Source organism: Lolium perenne, chromosome 1 (assembly GCF_019359855.2).
Source record: "Lolium perenne isolate Kyuss_39 chromosome 1, Kyuss_2.0, whole genome shotgun sequence".
Lineage (NCBI taxonomy): Eukaryota > Viridiplantae > Streptophyta > Magnoliopsida > Poales > Poaceae > Lolium > Lolium perenne.
The window spans coordinates 156,917,339-156,930,647 of NC_067244.2; the positions used below are offsets into that span (position 1 = coordinate 156,917,339).

General features: G+C 42.9%; 2 protein-coding genes across 2 annotated transcripts; one reads left to right on the plus strand and one right to left on the minus strand.

Annotated features, from left to right (window-relative positions):
• Positions 1-3,250: 3,250 nt before the first annotated feature.
• Positions 3,251-4,835, minus strand: LOC127309085 (expansin-B2). Its single transcript, XM_051340069.1, has 3 exons — positions 4,559-4,835; positions 4,362-4,471; positions 3,251-4,147 (listed from the first exon to the last, which is right to left on the minus strand). The coding sequence occupies exons 1-3, from the start codon at positions 4,740-4,742 to the stop codon at positions 3,623-3,625; spliced, it is 819 nt and encodes a 272-aa protein (XP_051196029.1). The 5' UTR covers positions 4,743-4,835; the 3' UTR covers positions 3,251-3,622.
• A 305-nt stretch (positions 4,836-5,140) lies between these two features.
• On the plus strand, positions 5,141-12,723 carry LOC139833187 (uncharacterized). Its single transcript, XM_071823384.1, has 7 exons — positions 5,141-5,390; positions 5,534-5,625; positions 6,316-6,465; positions 6,902-7,542; positions 7,618-8,167; positions 8,249-8,471; positions 12,388-12,723. Exons 1-7 carry the CDS (start codon positions 5,141-5,143, stop codon positions 12,531-12,533), a joined length of 2,052 nt encoding a protein of 683 aa, XP_071679485.1. The 3' UTR covers positions 12,534-12,723.
• Positions 12,724-13,309: the final 586 nt, after the last annotated feature.

Genomic DNA, 13,309 nt, shown 5'->3' on the forward strand with positions numbered 1-13,309 from the left:
GCCATCTCTAGTAATTAATATTAATAATTAAAATTTCGGTTGGAATTTTTTTGCTAAGGGTAAATATATGTCATACAATGGAGAACATTTTCTTCCCTTATTTCCTAATAGATGATCCCTTAGCTAAGGGAATGCAACATTTTCTCTCTTCATTCTCTCTCCTTCAACTAAGCAAAAATCCGACGTGGCATCTCTAAGGGAAGGCTGACATCACCCTATTGTACGTGCCCTTATAGATCAAGATCCTCAAGATATTCCACGATTATCTCTCAAATAGAATAGTATACTTACAACTAACTTCATTAGGGAAAAATTGTATGAGGCTATTTATTAGATGGAGCATACTAATCCTCCGGAACCATATGGGTTTCCACCGGAGTTTCACCAGAATTTTTTGGGATTTTATAAAGGCAGACATAATGGTTATGTATGTTCATCTACTAAAATGGGACTTACCTATATTTAAACTGAATTTTGAGTCATTATCTTATCTAAATATATAATTAGTGAGATCCCAAAGAGCCTCCTCAACGCTCAGGCCATATTGGTTGTAGGATCGAGCCCACCTAGAGAATCTCGGTCATGTTTTGATGGTTATATATCTTTACTTCCTAGAATATGGAGTCCTTTCGGGGGTATGTTCACACCAACCTGGTTAGTGACAATGAGCAACAACTCTCGGATCCTTTCGCACATCTCCATGTATTTTTCTTGTTGGGTGGTTGGTGTCAAGGGGGTGGGTTGGGAAAAGTTCCTGGACAAATGTACTTCCTCTGCCCAATTATCGCATCCGCTTCCTTTACCTCTCTCATTCATTATGTCTCACTCGATTTCTTCCTACTTCTTGTAAGAGCAACTGTTGTAAACAAGATGACTAAGTAGGTGTCCTCGTCCCTAATTTAGTTGAGTGTAGATTGTACATTCTCCAAATGTCCTTGTCCTTTTCATGGAACATGGCTTAGAGAAAATCATGAACACGAAACTCATTTGGTGCATATATTATAATTCATGGAACATGGATTATAGTTTTCTTTGGAAAGTAAAAAATGGGAGGAGATTCAGTAAGACTCTTTTTTATATCTGAGATTGGTTCTTTAACGTTTCCATACTCAAGTGCCCATATCTATTAAGACAAACTAGCTAACAAAAATTGTAAGCTAGTTGAAATTTTCATATAAAGTTTGGCTACTTCCAAGTCAAGTTTCTCTCATATGTAATTGTCTTGTCCTTACAAACCATGTTCTTACAAGTTTTCCCAGCATGTTTATGTTGCTTTTCCTCGAAATACTTAAACGGGTAGAAAAAAATACTTGATTTATAGATAGAGATTTTTTCTGGCAAAGTGATGAGCTCAAACAAAAATACCAAAGATTTTGGATTTTGAGGTTTTGAGTATAAACTACAAATGTCTACCCAAGAATTGATTGTTTAAACTACTACATGAGGAGGGTGTGTGGTAGGTGTCTCTACAAACTAAATATCTCCAAACTAAAACCTTACATCAAGTAAGGGCTCCTTTGATTCATAGAATTTGTTATGCGAATTGTGTAGGATTTGGGTCTTATGAAATTTTCTCTACATAAGCTGTTTGATTCAGAGGAACATATCCCATAGGATCTAATCTTATAAGAAAAAAAAGCATGAGGTCATACCTAATGAATTTTTTTATTGAGAATTTATCTTTTCATAGGATTCAAGTACGCATGATATCTCGATACTATGTTTTTCCTATTATTTTATTTTCCATATCCTATACTCAAAGGAACCCTAAAAAAATAGCATATTGCCAATGGACTATTTTTTTAGATAAATGACTATCACAACTCAAAGAGGATTTTTAGTATAGGCTCCTTCCTGGTCAAAATTATGACTGGATGGCATATTTCTTTGGCAAGCCAATACATCCTCATGTAACATTGTGAAACAAAAAACAATTATATAGATAATATTTTATTTAAAGTTCCTCTGAATATTAGTTTCACACGGACCTTAAATGGTGATAAGTGGACTGCTTGGTTGCATTAACGTAGTGGTTGATGATGGTTGACATATCTGATGAGCCTGATACTATCAAGTCGAGCTTGGCCTCTTCTGGTTCTTTCACAATTAAATCTATGTATGTTGACCTTACATGGCATACTGAATTCACCCAGGAGTATATTTGGAAGATAAAAGTGCCTCCGAGAAATTGGATTTTCATTGGGTTCTTGTATAAAAAGGTCAGGTTAACAAAACACAACCTTGCATATCGAAATTGTAATTTGTATGAAAAATGTTTCTTTTGTGACTCACGAAACGATTCAACATATGTTTGTCTCATGTCCTTTTGCTTCTATTATTTGGCGCATATTTCATGTTTCATTTAGTTTAGCACCTCCAACTAACATAACTAAAGGTAACATGTTACGATGAGTTCCACAGTTGCTTTAATGTGGTTGACAAGAAAACTAAGCCTCAAATCTGTGTGGGAGTTTGTGCTTTATTGTAGGCTATATGAAAGTGTCAAAATGATAATGTTCGTAACAAGATTATAGTTGCTCATTTCTTGCAGGTTATCCAAAAAGGTACATATTGGAACCACATGTGCTCATATCATCGGATTGCGAGGGAGTGAGAGCTCATGGCCTACGCGTGCAACTATCTTGAGACGTTTTCAGAGATAGATATCTATATGTGTATATGATGCATAAGACCTATATGTATTTTCTATTGTGTCTGTCGATCTTTGTATTCACTATTTGTGATCTGTGATTTAGAATATATACAATGCTTGGTAACTTTGCACTAATATTGTTGTGTTCGTCGGTTGATGCGGATGGCATAGAATTCCCCTTTCGAAAAATACAGATATATCTTTTTTGTACACCAGAATAAAATTAAGCTGGTGACTGCATGGCCGGACACATTGAGTTAACACTCACACACAGGATCAATGATCACTCTAATTTTTTTTGATGCAATGATTGCTTCGACAGTTCCAACGTCGAATCCAAGATTAATTAGTTTCCACCTCGATCTGCTGTTCGGTTCGTGATTTCCTTGAGGCAATGGTTTCCAACTGCATGTGCCCTAATCACCCATTCCTAGCGAATCCAGCGAACAGAGATCTGTTTGCCAAAGCAAGGGGAGACGACGATATACATCTCGATCCATATTTTTTAAAAATGATACGTACATCTCGATCTGACAAAGGAAAATATTAAGAATCATCTGCATTTTATATGGGCCACAGGGAAACGCGCGCGGAGAGTTAAGGAACCAGGGAGTGTACTGGATAATCCAATGCACATTTCTTTCAGAAAGGAACATGAACAATAGACGTACACACCCGTACTGTGTATAAACTACAAACTTGATGATCAACTTAAAACTTGATTTGATCACACTCGATCAGGTATGGAACTGCGATAGTGGCCGGGATAGCACATGGATGCTACTCCACTTGCCCAGCTAAGCTCCTTAATTTTACACACAGACACACACACATAAGCACACATCTGGAAGACGCACAAATAACGACGCCTGGCAGTACGCAATAACTTAAAATCCTTCGATCCATCGTAAATAGGGATCGATCAGATGCCACCGGAACGATTAATTCGATCCGAGAAGAGCAGGTAAGTCAAAACTGGACGTCGGACCAGTAGCTTCTGCCGCCCGCCCAGCCATAGGGGATGATATTGTTGGCCACGCGCGACTTGCCGGTGTCACTGGTGATGCGCAGGGATAATGGGCCTTGCAGCGGCTCCCTGGTGTCCAACCGAAAGACGGTGCCCCAGGAGCGGTACATCGACTCCCAGCTCCCCGTCGGGCGTCCGTTCCTGCTCCGCATGACGTCCATCTTCACCACGGCCCCGTCCCCGTTCGCGTACGCCGGCACCACCGGGAGGTAGTTGGGGTTGGCCCCCGGCAGGACGAAGAAGGTCACCTTCATTCCCGGGAAGTTGCAGGGCACCCTCCTGAACTGCATGTCGATGATGCCGGCGTGGCGGAGCTGATCGTTCTGGCCACCGAACGCCATGGCGCCGAACGCCGTGCCGCTCAGATCAAAATGGTACCTTGCGACGGGGTAGTAGTTCATGTCGGTGATGACCACCGTCCTAGGCTCGCCGGAGCAGGCAGGGTTGTTGTTTTTGAGGCAGCGTATCTGGAACAAAGATTAAAGAAGAAAATGTCAACGTTTCGATGTGTGTGTACAGCTTGCAGTCACATGCAATTAACGGTCATCGATATCGTAAAATGGAGATCCCTTGTCAGGTTTGCGTTTGACCAATGTAATTAAAATGATTGCATCAACCAATTTAACTGACATTGTCGGCGCCACACATGGTACTGCAATTAATGCACTACGTCCTCCTAACCTGGTAGCAGCTGCCGCATCCGGCGCCGTCCTGGAAGAGAGGTTCATTGCCGCAGGACGTCATGGAGGAGAAGGGGTACTTGTTCGCGTTCTTGAAGCCGCAAGCACCACCTGAAAACAGATCGAGCGGCATTATTACTACAGGGTTGCGCTGCGTGCTGCAACAAAACATTGCGCCGCCGTCGCATATGAGCTTACCGTTGTCTTCGGGCCCGGCGCCGGTGGGTGGGCCGTACCAGGTGGCCTTGGCGGCGAGCCAGCCGGAGCTGTAGGATTTGGCGAGGGAGGTGTCGTAGTTCTCCGCAGAACGGACGGACGTCACGAGCACGGAGAGGAGTGCGACAATGGCAACAGCAACGGCATTGGTGGTGACACCAGCCATATTGGCACTAGAGGTCTACGAACCTCCTTAGACTTCTAGGATCGGTACTTGCTGGAGTGGTACTACTCCTGTTTGTGTTTTGATGGCTGGACGGGAAGACATTGCCGGGGCATTTATAGGCAGGGCCAAGAGGCAAAATGAGGTGAGAACGACGAGTCGGCACCAGTTGCAGTTGCACCCGACGACGACGACGACTAATAAGCTCGTATGGCGTGTGTAGAGCAACGAAGTAACATGGCTACGGAGGGAATCATGGAGGAATGGAGGCACCGGTTTACGTGCGTACGACTATTAAACCACATCTTGCAAGTGACATCGATTGCCCGCTAATGATGTGGGTGCACGCTGGAGCGGTCATTTTAAGATCAATCAACCACATGCTAACATGCTGGACCGAGATGGACTCGTCCGTAATAGGCGGAGAGCCGTTAGAGGCGACGTTTGGGCGGTTCTGGGCGCTTGCCGGCGACGAGGACTCGGCGACCGGCGACGTTGAGGATGACCCTGCAGCCTTTGAGACTACACGTTACTACGCCTGCTCGCCTGCATCGGAAGGATGCACGATGGAGGAGGCGGCTACTGCTTCGCTACGGCGACGTGAAGAGAAGAAGAGGAGACAGAGATTAGCGGCGATCACGCTCGGATCAGGTGAGTATTTCAATTCAGTTTCTGCTGTGCCTGTCCAGGATTCCGGATCGACGGTGAGGAGACCAAGGTTTCCAACGCCGATTATGTCGCCATCGACCTTCTTGCTCGAAAATTTTGATGCTGCTGAGTGGGTGCTTGTTCAGCGGAGACGGCGACGGTTTCGGAGGACAGGGCCAGTGAAAAACAGGTGGACATTAGATCACAGTGTGCATCGCCGGCAGAGATGGTCGGCGACGTATGTGCCATCTCAGATTCAGCACAAGGAAAATTCGAATTTTGAACATCCTGTTTTTGAGTTGGGCCGGGCCATTGCTTGCGCATACGATGACGAGCCGATTTGCCATGTTCCAGGAAAGGGCAGTATGGGCCCGGAACGGGTGATCGCGTCTCGTGCGCCTACACGCGTGACTCGTTTTGATCGTGGTCAACCGTGTAGGCTAGGTTTCGGTAAGTCCCCTTTCTGTCCCGCACCACGTATTCCTCCGCTCGTTCCTGCTGTCGCCGCCGTCATGAATCGCGGTGGAGGTAATCCGACGAGGGGAGGCCGTGGAAATGGGAGGTGGGAAGGGGGTGGAACTGGTCCGCCGCAAGGCGGTAGATCCAGTTTCGAGCAGGGCGGCCCAAGTGGTTATGCCGGACATGGAGGGAACTATGGTGCTGGGGCGGAACGCTCCAACGATGTCTTCGGTGATGGTATTTTTCGGGCTGGTCATGGGCGCCCAATAATGCTGGGGGCGGCTTCAGGAATCAGCAAAGTTTTAACAGAGGGTACAACCGCAGTTTCGGAGGTAATAACTTTAATCGCCGTCCTTCTAACACTTATGTTCGGCGGGATGATCCGCCTAGGGATGGTCCTGATCTTAGTGGTCTCAATGATGCCCAAAGACGCATAGTTAAGGAAGCAGCTGAAGCTTTTGCTAAACAGATACTTGCTACTTCTAGTTCTGATTCAGTTCCTCATGATGCTGCTTTGCCAATTGCTCGAGAATCTGGGCGGGTTACACCCACAGTGAGACAGACGCAGGTAGCAAGGCCTTCTGAGGTTTCTCGCACTTTTGGTACTAATACTGTTGGGGTACTGGTACAAGGAGGGGCTCCGGCAGAAAGAAATACAGGGGCTGGGCTCTCGCAGAATACTGTGCCAAATATGACCTCTGATTTGGCTTTGGCTGCTGCGGCAAAAAAGAAAGGCCCGGAGTGTTTTCGGTGCCACAAAACTGGGCATTGTATCAATGATTGTATAGCAGTTTTATGTGATGTTTGTCGAGTGCTGATCATGCAACTAGAGACTGCCCTACTTTGCGTGCTCCAAGACCAAGAATTGCTGTTTATGGGGTTGGACATGTAGATTTAACTTTTGGAAGATACCACTGTCTCGGTGATGTTCGGCCTCGTGTTGAGAACACTAGGTTGGGTAAGGTGGCTGTTGAAGGAGGGATCATGACCATACCTGAATTAATAGCACGGTTGCAGTTTCGATGCACGATGATCAGTACCAATGGGATGTTCAGCAAATGGAAGATAATGTATTCAGGGTCAACTTTCCAAGTAGAAGTGACTTGGTTAAGGCTCAGCATTTTGGCAAATTTTGTGTACCGAAATCACAAATTACTTTGTCCTTTGATTTTTGGAGAAAAGATGTAGAACCTGTTTGGACGGCAGAAGAGGTGTGGGTCAGAGTGCATGGTTTTCCTCCTTTTGCTCTTGATGAGATTGTAGCTTTATGGGCTTTTGGTGATATTTTTGGTGAGACTACAGATATTGATATACCTTACACAAGGGCAAATAATGTTTTGCGAATCCGCATAAGTTGTTTGGATCCTGCTCTTATTCCCACTAGCCTTGATGTCAAGATTCGTAATGATTTCTTCCGACTCAGTTTTGAAGTGGAGGGCTTAAGGGCTCCAACAACAGTTGACGATGGTGTGTCTGAAGATATGCATAAGGATGATGACATGGACCATGATGGCCCTACTAAGAACTCTGGTGATGATATCGACAGAGAAGTCAAGAGGAAGAAGAATGAGGAGGAAAGCAAAGATTCTGATTATGAACCATCTCATCCGGATCCCTCTGCTGGTACATCTATTGCTGTTTCTCCATTTAAAGGGGCTCAAAATAATGAGAATTTGATTGTGCATGCTACACCTAGGTATGATAATGCTTTTACATCTTCAGTTTGTGATTTGGTTGATTCGAATCCTAAATGGCTTGAACCGTTTTTTAGTGCTGCGGCGGACCTGGACTTGTGTGATGGGAATGGTGACTCCTTGTACCCGGCTGAGACCAGTGTTGATGAACTGGAGGCTAATCTTATGTATGATGAACAAGGCAGCCGCAGGATTAATCTTGTTGATCAGAGGGTGGTGGAGGCCGCTGTGTGTGTGCATGGCACATGCACACAGCGAGCGCCACAAGGGAAGGAGATTGTTGTGTGTGTGCCTGACACATGCACACAGCAGACGTCGATCGGGGCATCGGGAGGAGCTGTGCATGGCGCATGCAGGGGGGACGTCGGTGCGTCGACTGAGACGCCGATCAGCGCGGCGAATGGCGCATGCAGCACCGCGTCGTCCATGCCTCGGGCGGTCTCCTCGTCGACGGCGCGGGTTTTGTCCTCGACGCCTATATCTTCATCGCTGGTTAATGCAACAAAGGGCCTTACCAGTTCGCCTCTGGGTACTTCAAAGCGTACGTATGTGCATACGGTAACACCAAAACGGAATTCTACGACGAATACAACTGTTTCTACCTTGCCATTGCCGGTTAAGGATATGGTTAGTGATAATGTTGTTCTATCTTCTGTTTCACTTGAGAATGATTCTGGTACAGCATGTTCAAATTCTTTTGTATCACAGGCAGGCTTGGCTACCAAGATGAGTACCACACCGGGTATAATGACCACGCCGGTATCTCCAGCTTTATTTTCTGATGAGGTGATTGCGTATGGAGGCATTAAATCACAAGAGGCAAAAGGTATTCGGTCAAGTGGAAGACTTAGAGCGCAACCAAATGCTGATGCGACTCAGCTAGAAAAAGCTATGCTACTGGCTCAAAGGCGTAATGAAAGCTTTGCACAAGGTATCTCTCAGCCACACTCGTTACTTAATTTTTCAGATGAACAGATTATCCATAATGCTACTGTTTTGGGAGTCTCTATGGGTAGTTCTTTTACAGCGCAAATTAATGCGGCGCATATAATTAAAGAGAATGAATTCCAAAGGACACTAACGATCCTAAAAAAGAATGAGTCTGTGTTAGATAAAAGTGCGGAACAATTGCCTTGTCTTATTGTCTCACGTGCGTCTGATTTAGTTGGAGATCTAGATGATGAGGATTTTCTATTAGATACTGATTTGCCTTGTGCATCCACTGTAACAAATAAGATAAGATGTAATAGAAAGAAAAAGTCTTATGATAAGACTAAGGTTAGACGAAGTAACAGAATCAGAAATAAAAAATATAGTTAGATGGCGATGAATTCTCTGTGTGGTTTAACTTGGAATAGTGAAGGTTTTGGTGATCCGGGAAAACACCTGTTTGTCAAAGAAGCTATTAGGGAATATCGGTTAGACTATATAGCGCTTTTGGAAACAGGAAGATCAAATTTCTTGTTCCTTTCCTTAGAGACTTATCTTGTGGGAAGGAGTTTAGTTGGTTCTGTTTGCCACCTCAGGGCCGGTCGGGAGGTATTTTGGTCGGCATTAATACTAACACTTTGAAAGTTAATACAGTAGTTAATGGTGAATTCTGTGTCAAATTATCTTTAAAATCAAAAATTGATGGTTTTGAGTGGGTTTTGGTACCAGTGTATGGAGCTGCACAGGATTCTCTTAAACATGCTTTCTTGTCTGAGTTGGTGCGGATATGTGAGGCCGAGACTCTGCCGTTACTTCTTGCTGGTGATTTCAATATACTTCGAAAACCCGAGGATAAAAGTAATGATAATTATAATCCTCGATGGCCCTTCATTTTTAATGCCATTATTGAAAGTTTAAATTTGAAAGAAATTGCTCTCTCGGGCCGTCAATATACGTGGGCTAGTCGTCGAGTGACCCCTACTTATGAAAAGCTGGATCGTGTGCTTGCTAGTGTGGAGTGGGAACAAAAATTTCCATTGGTGTCGGTTAGGGCGTTATCTCGGTCGGGGTCTGATCACACACCTCTTCTTATTGATTCAGGAAACCATGCACATTTAGGAAACAAAGCTCGTTTCTCTTTTGAGTTGTCTTGGTTGCAACAAGACGGATTCTATGATTTGGTGGCAGCTGAGTGGGTTGCAGCTCCAATGGGGGTATCACCAATAGACACTTGGCAAAAAAAGATTAGACACCTACGAAGATTCTTAAGGGGATGGGCGAAAAATCTTAGTGGAAAATATAAACTAGAAAAGGAGAGGTTACTTCAAATTATTGATTTCCTGGATATTAAAGCGGAAACTTGTCCGCTATCTAATGTTGAAAGGGATGAGTTGAAATTGGCTAATGATAAGTTGAACAAACTTAGAAGGGCGGAGGAAACAAAATGGGCACAACGAGCCAAGGTTAAGTATGTACAGGAAGGGGGTGATAATACAAAATATTTTCACTTAATTGCTAATGGGAAGCATAGGAAGAAGAAGATTTTTCAATTAGAACAGGACGAGGGTACAATTGTTGGGGATGATAACCTAAAAACTTACATTACTGAATATTACAAAAAACTTTTTGGTGAGCCGCAACACAATTCCATACTAATGGTGGAGGATAGAGTTGATGATATTCCTCAAGTTTCTGCGGCTGAAAATGAACTTCTGATCAAAGATTACTCTCTCGAGGAAGTTTATGAGGCGATCTCACAGATGAAACATAATAAAGCGCCGGGGCCTGATGGGTTTCCGGCGGAGTTTTATCAAACCTTTTGGGAAGTAATAAAATTGGATTTAATGGCGCTTTTTATGTCCTTCCAGAGAGGAGAGTTACCGTTACATAGGCTTAATTTTGGGGTTATTACTCTGCTTCCAAAAAAAGATAATGCGACACAAATACAACAGTACCGTCCTATTTGTTTACTTAATGTGATTTTTAAGATCTTTACTAAAGTGGCTACTATCCGTATTTCGGAGGTTGCTCATAATGTGATCAAACCTACTCAGACTGCATTCATGCCGGGCAGACATATTTTGGAGGGAGTGGTTGTGCTTCATGAGTCCATTCATGAACTGCATAGGAAAAAATTAGATGGTGTGCTCTTCAAAATTGATTTTGAGAAGGCATATGATAAAGTTAAATGGCCATTTTTACAACAAGTCTTGCGTATGAAAGGGTTTGATGAAATCTGGTGTGATCGAATTAGACAATATGTGCAAGGTGGAAGTGTGGGGATTAGGGTGAATGATGATATCGGACATAATTTCCAAACTAGGAAAGGTTTGAGACAGGGTGATCCTTTATCTCCAATTCTTTTTAACATTGTGGCGGATATGCTAGCTATTATTATTGCAAGGGCTAAGGAAGCGGGTCAGATTGGGGGTCTTTTACCTCATTTAGTCGAGGGGGGAATTTCTATCCTACAATATGCTGATGACACAATTTTATTCATGGAACATGATATTGTCAAAGCACTAAATATGAAATTAATTCTATGTATTTTTGAGCAGCTCTCTGGTCTGAAAATTAATTTTCATAAAAGTGAGATATTCTGTTTTGGTAAAGCAAAGGATATTGAACAACAATATATGCAGATTTTTGGTTGTGAAGCGGGCGCTTTACCTTTTAAATATTTGGGTATACCTATTCATCATCGAATTTTGAGGAATGCTGAATGGAATCCGGTTGAAAGTCGTTTTGCTTCAAAATTAGGATGCTGGCGTAGTAAAATGCTTTCTTATGGGGATAGGTTAGTTCTCATCAATTCGGTCTTAACAAGTCTATCAATGTTTATGTTATCCTTCATGGAGATTCCGGTGGGGGTTCGAAAAAGACTAGATTTTTATAGATCTAATTTCTTCTGGCAATCTGATGAGAAAAAGAAAAGATATAGACTATCTAAATGGAATATAATATGTAGACCGAAGGATCAGGGAGGTTTGGGTATCGAAGTTCTGGAATTAAAGAACAAATGCTTACTGAGTAAATGGCTTTACAAACTTTTAACTGAAGAGGGTATGTGGCAACAAATTTTGCACAACAAGTATTTACATTCTAAAACTCTATCATAAGTTGAGGCGAAACCAACGGATTCGCCTTTTTGGAAAGGTCTTATGAAAGTTAAATCTGATTTTTTCAGTAGAGGATTTTTCAATGTTGGTGATGGTAGTTCGGTGCGCTTTTGGGAGGATGTGTGGCTAGGGGATGTTCCTTTATCACAACAATATCCCTCTCTTTACAATATTGCACAACATAGAGATGTTCTGGTTTCCACAGTGTTGGCTCAAAATCCGTTGAACATTACTTTTAGGAGAGGCCTTAATGACCATAAATATATGGAATGGTTGCATTTGTGTCAACGACTTATTACCATTAATCTCACAGATGAACCTGATAAGTTTATATGGAAGCTTACAGATTCCGGAATGTTCACTGTTAAGTCTATGTATCTTGATTATATGAATGGTCATACTAGATTCTTACGCAAATATTTATGGAAACTCAAGATCCCTTTAAAAATAAAAATCTTCATGTGGTTTCTTAATAATAAGGTCTTACTTACTAAGGACAATTTGGCAAAACGTAGGTGGACAGGATCTCAAAAGTGTTGTTTCTGTAGTACTAATGAAACGGTCCATCATTTGTTTCTTACATGCCCCTTTGCTACTATTATTTGGCGGATGATTTACTTTGCTTATAATATTCCGCCACCAACTAGTATTAATAATATGTTTGGGAACTGGTTGTATGGAGTTCCGAAGAAAGATAAGCAGAAAATTAGGATTGGTATATCTGCTATATGTTGGGCAATATGGAATACTAGAAATGATATGATTTTTAATAATCAAAAGGGTACTAACTTTTTGCAGGTCATTCTTCGAGCTGTGCATTGGATACAGTTATGGGCTTTCCTGCTACCGGAGGAGCAGCGCAAGGATATGGATACTGGTTGCAACAGACTGCTGGTGCTTACTCAGGACTTCTATTACCGGGCTACTGGGTGGCGACACATTAATATGATAGAGTATGGCTAGCCTATTTAGATGTTTGCTGTTCCGTTGGTTGGTTTATGTGGCAACCATGACGGACCCATGATTGTTTTTCTTTCTTTCGTACTTGTTACTTGATACTTGATACTTTATATGTTTAATAAAAGGCCGTGTGCATCAATTGATGCAGAGGCTGGGGCTATTGCTCCTTTATCGAAAAAATGATGTGGGTGCACAAGACAAATGCTTACTGTAGATTTCCTTTTTCTTGAGAAACTTGATTCCACAAAGTCAGACCTTCATTATGTGCCTCAAGATCACGGGCCACGCTATTTATGTTGAAAATATAAACAAATTCCTGTATGATTTAATCCGAACTAAAAATTGACCTAGCATGATCATGGAGTCACTAATAAAAATAATCATGTAGACTAACAGAGTAGATGAACATATGCCATCTAAACAAGAAAAAATTATCGCATCTACTTCAAACAGTAGAACTGAAAACTCTAGCAAGATATGCATGACAGAGAGATAGAAGAGTCACATACGGTGCAGCGTGAGCAGCAGCGGCGTTGACGGCGGCATCATTAGCGTCGGTGCCCATGTTGAGGTTGCCGAAGAGGTCATTAATGTCCAGGAAGAAGTCGTTGTTGCGGAACTCGTCGTCCGACGATGTCATGTTGCGAGTAGTCACGTGTAAGCGCTCCACAAAACCTGATCGCCGGCCCCTCACACGTACAAGTAAAGGTCTACGAGAGCCGGGGTTCCGAGGCGTACTGTCCCATCGATCGGTGCACAA

Excerpts from the sequence above, each read along its gene's own strand:
- LOC139833187 (XM_071823384.1), top strand. The coding sequence starts at position 5,141 with ATGGACTCGTCCGTAATAGGCGGAGAGCCGTTAGAGGCGACGTTTGGG. Across the intron at positions 5,626-6,315 it reads CGGCAGAGATGGTCGGCGAC|ATACTTGCTACTTCTAGTTC; the intron begins GTATGTGCCATC and ends TTTGCTAAACAG. Across the intron at positions 8,168-8,248 it reads CATTGCCGGTTAAGGATATG|GCAGGCTTGGCTACCAAGAT; the intron begins GTTAGTGATAAT and ends TTTGTATCACAG.
- LOC127309085 (XM_051340069.1), bottom strand. The coding sequence starts at position 4,742 with ATGGCTGGTGTCACCACCAATGCCGTTGCTGTTGCCATTGTCGCACTC. Across the intron at positions 4,472-4,558 it reads CGCCGGGCCCGAAGACAACG|GTGGTGCTTGCGGCTTCAAG; the intron begins GTAAGCTCATAT and ends ATCTGTTTTCAG. Across the intron at positions 4,148-4,361 it reads GATGCGGCAGCTGCTACCAG|ATACGCTGCCTCAAAAACAA; the intron begins GTTAGGAGGACG and ends TCTTTGTTCCAG.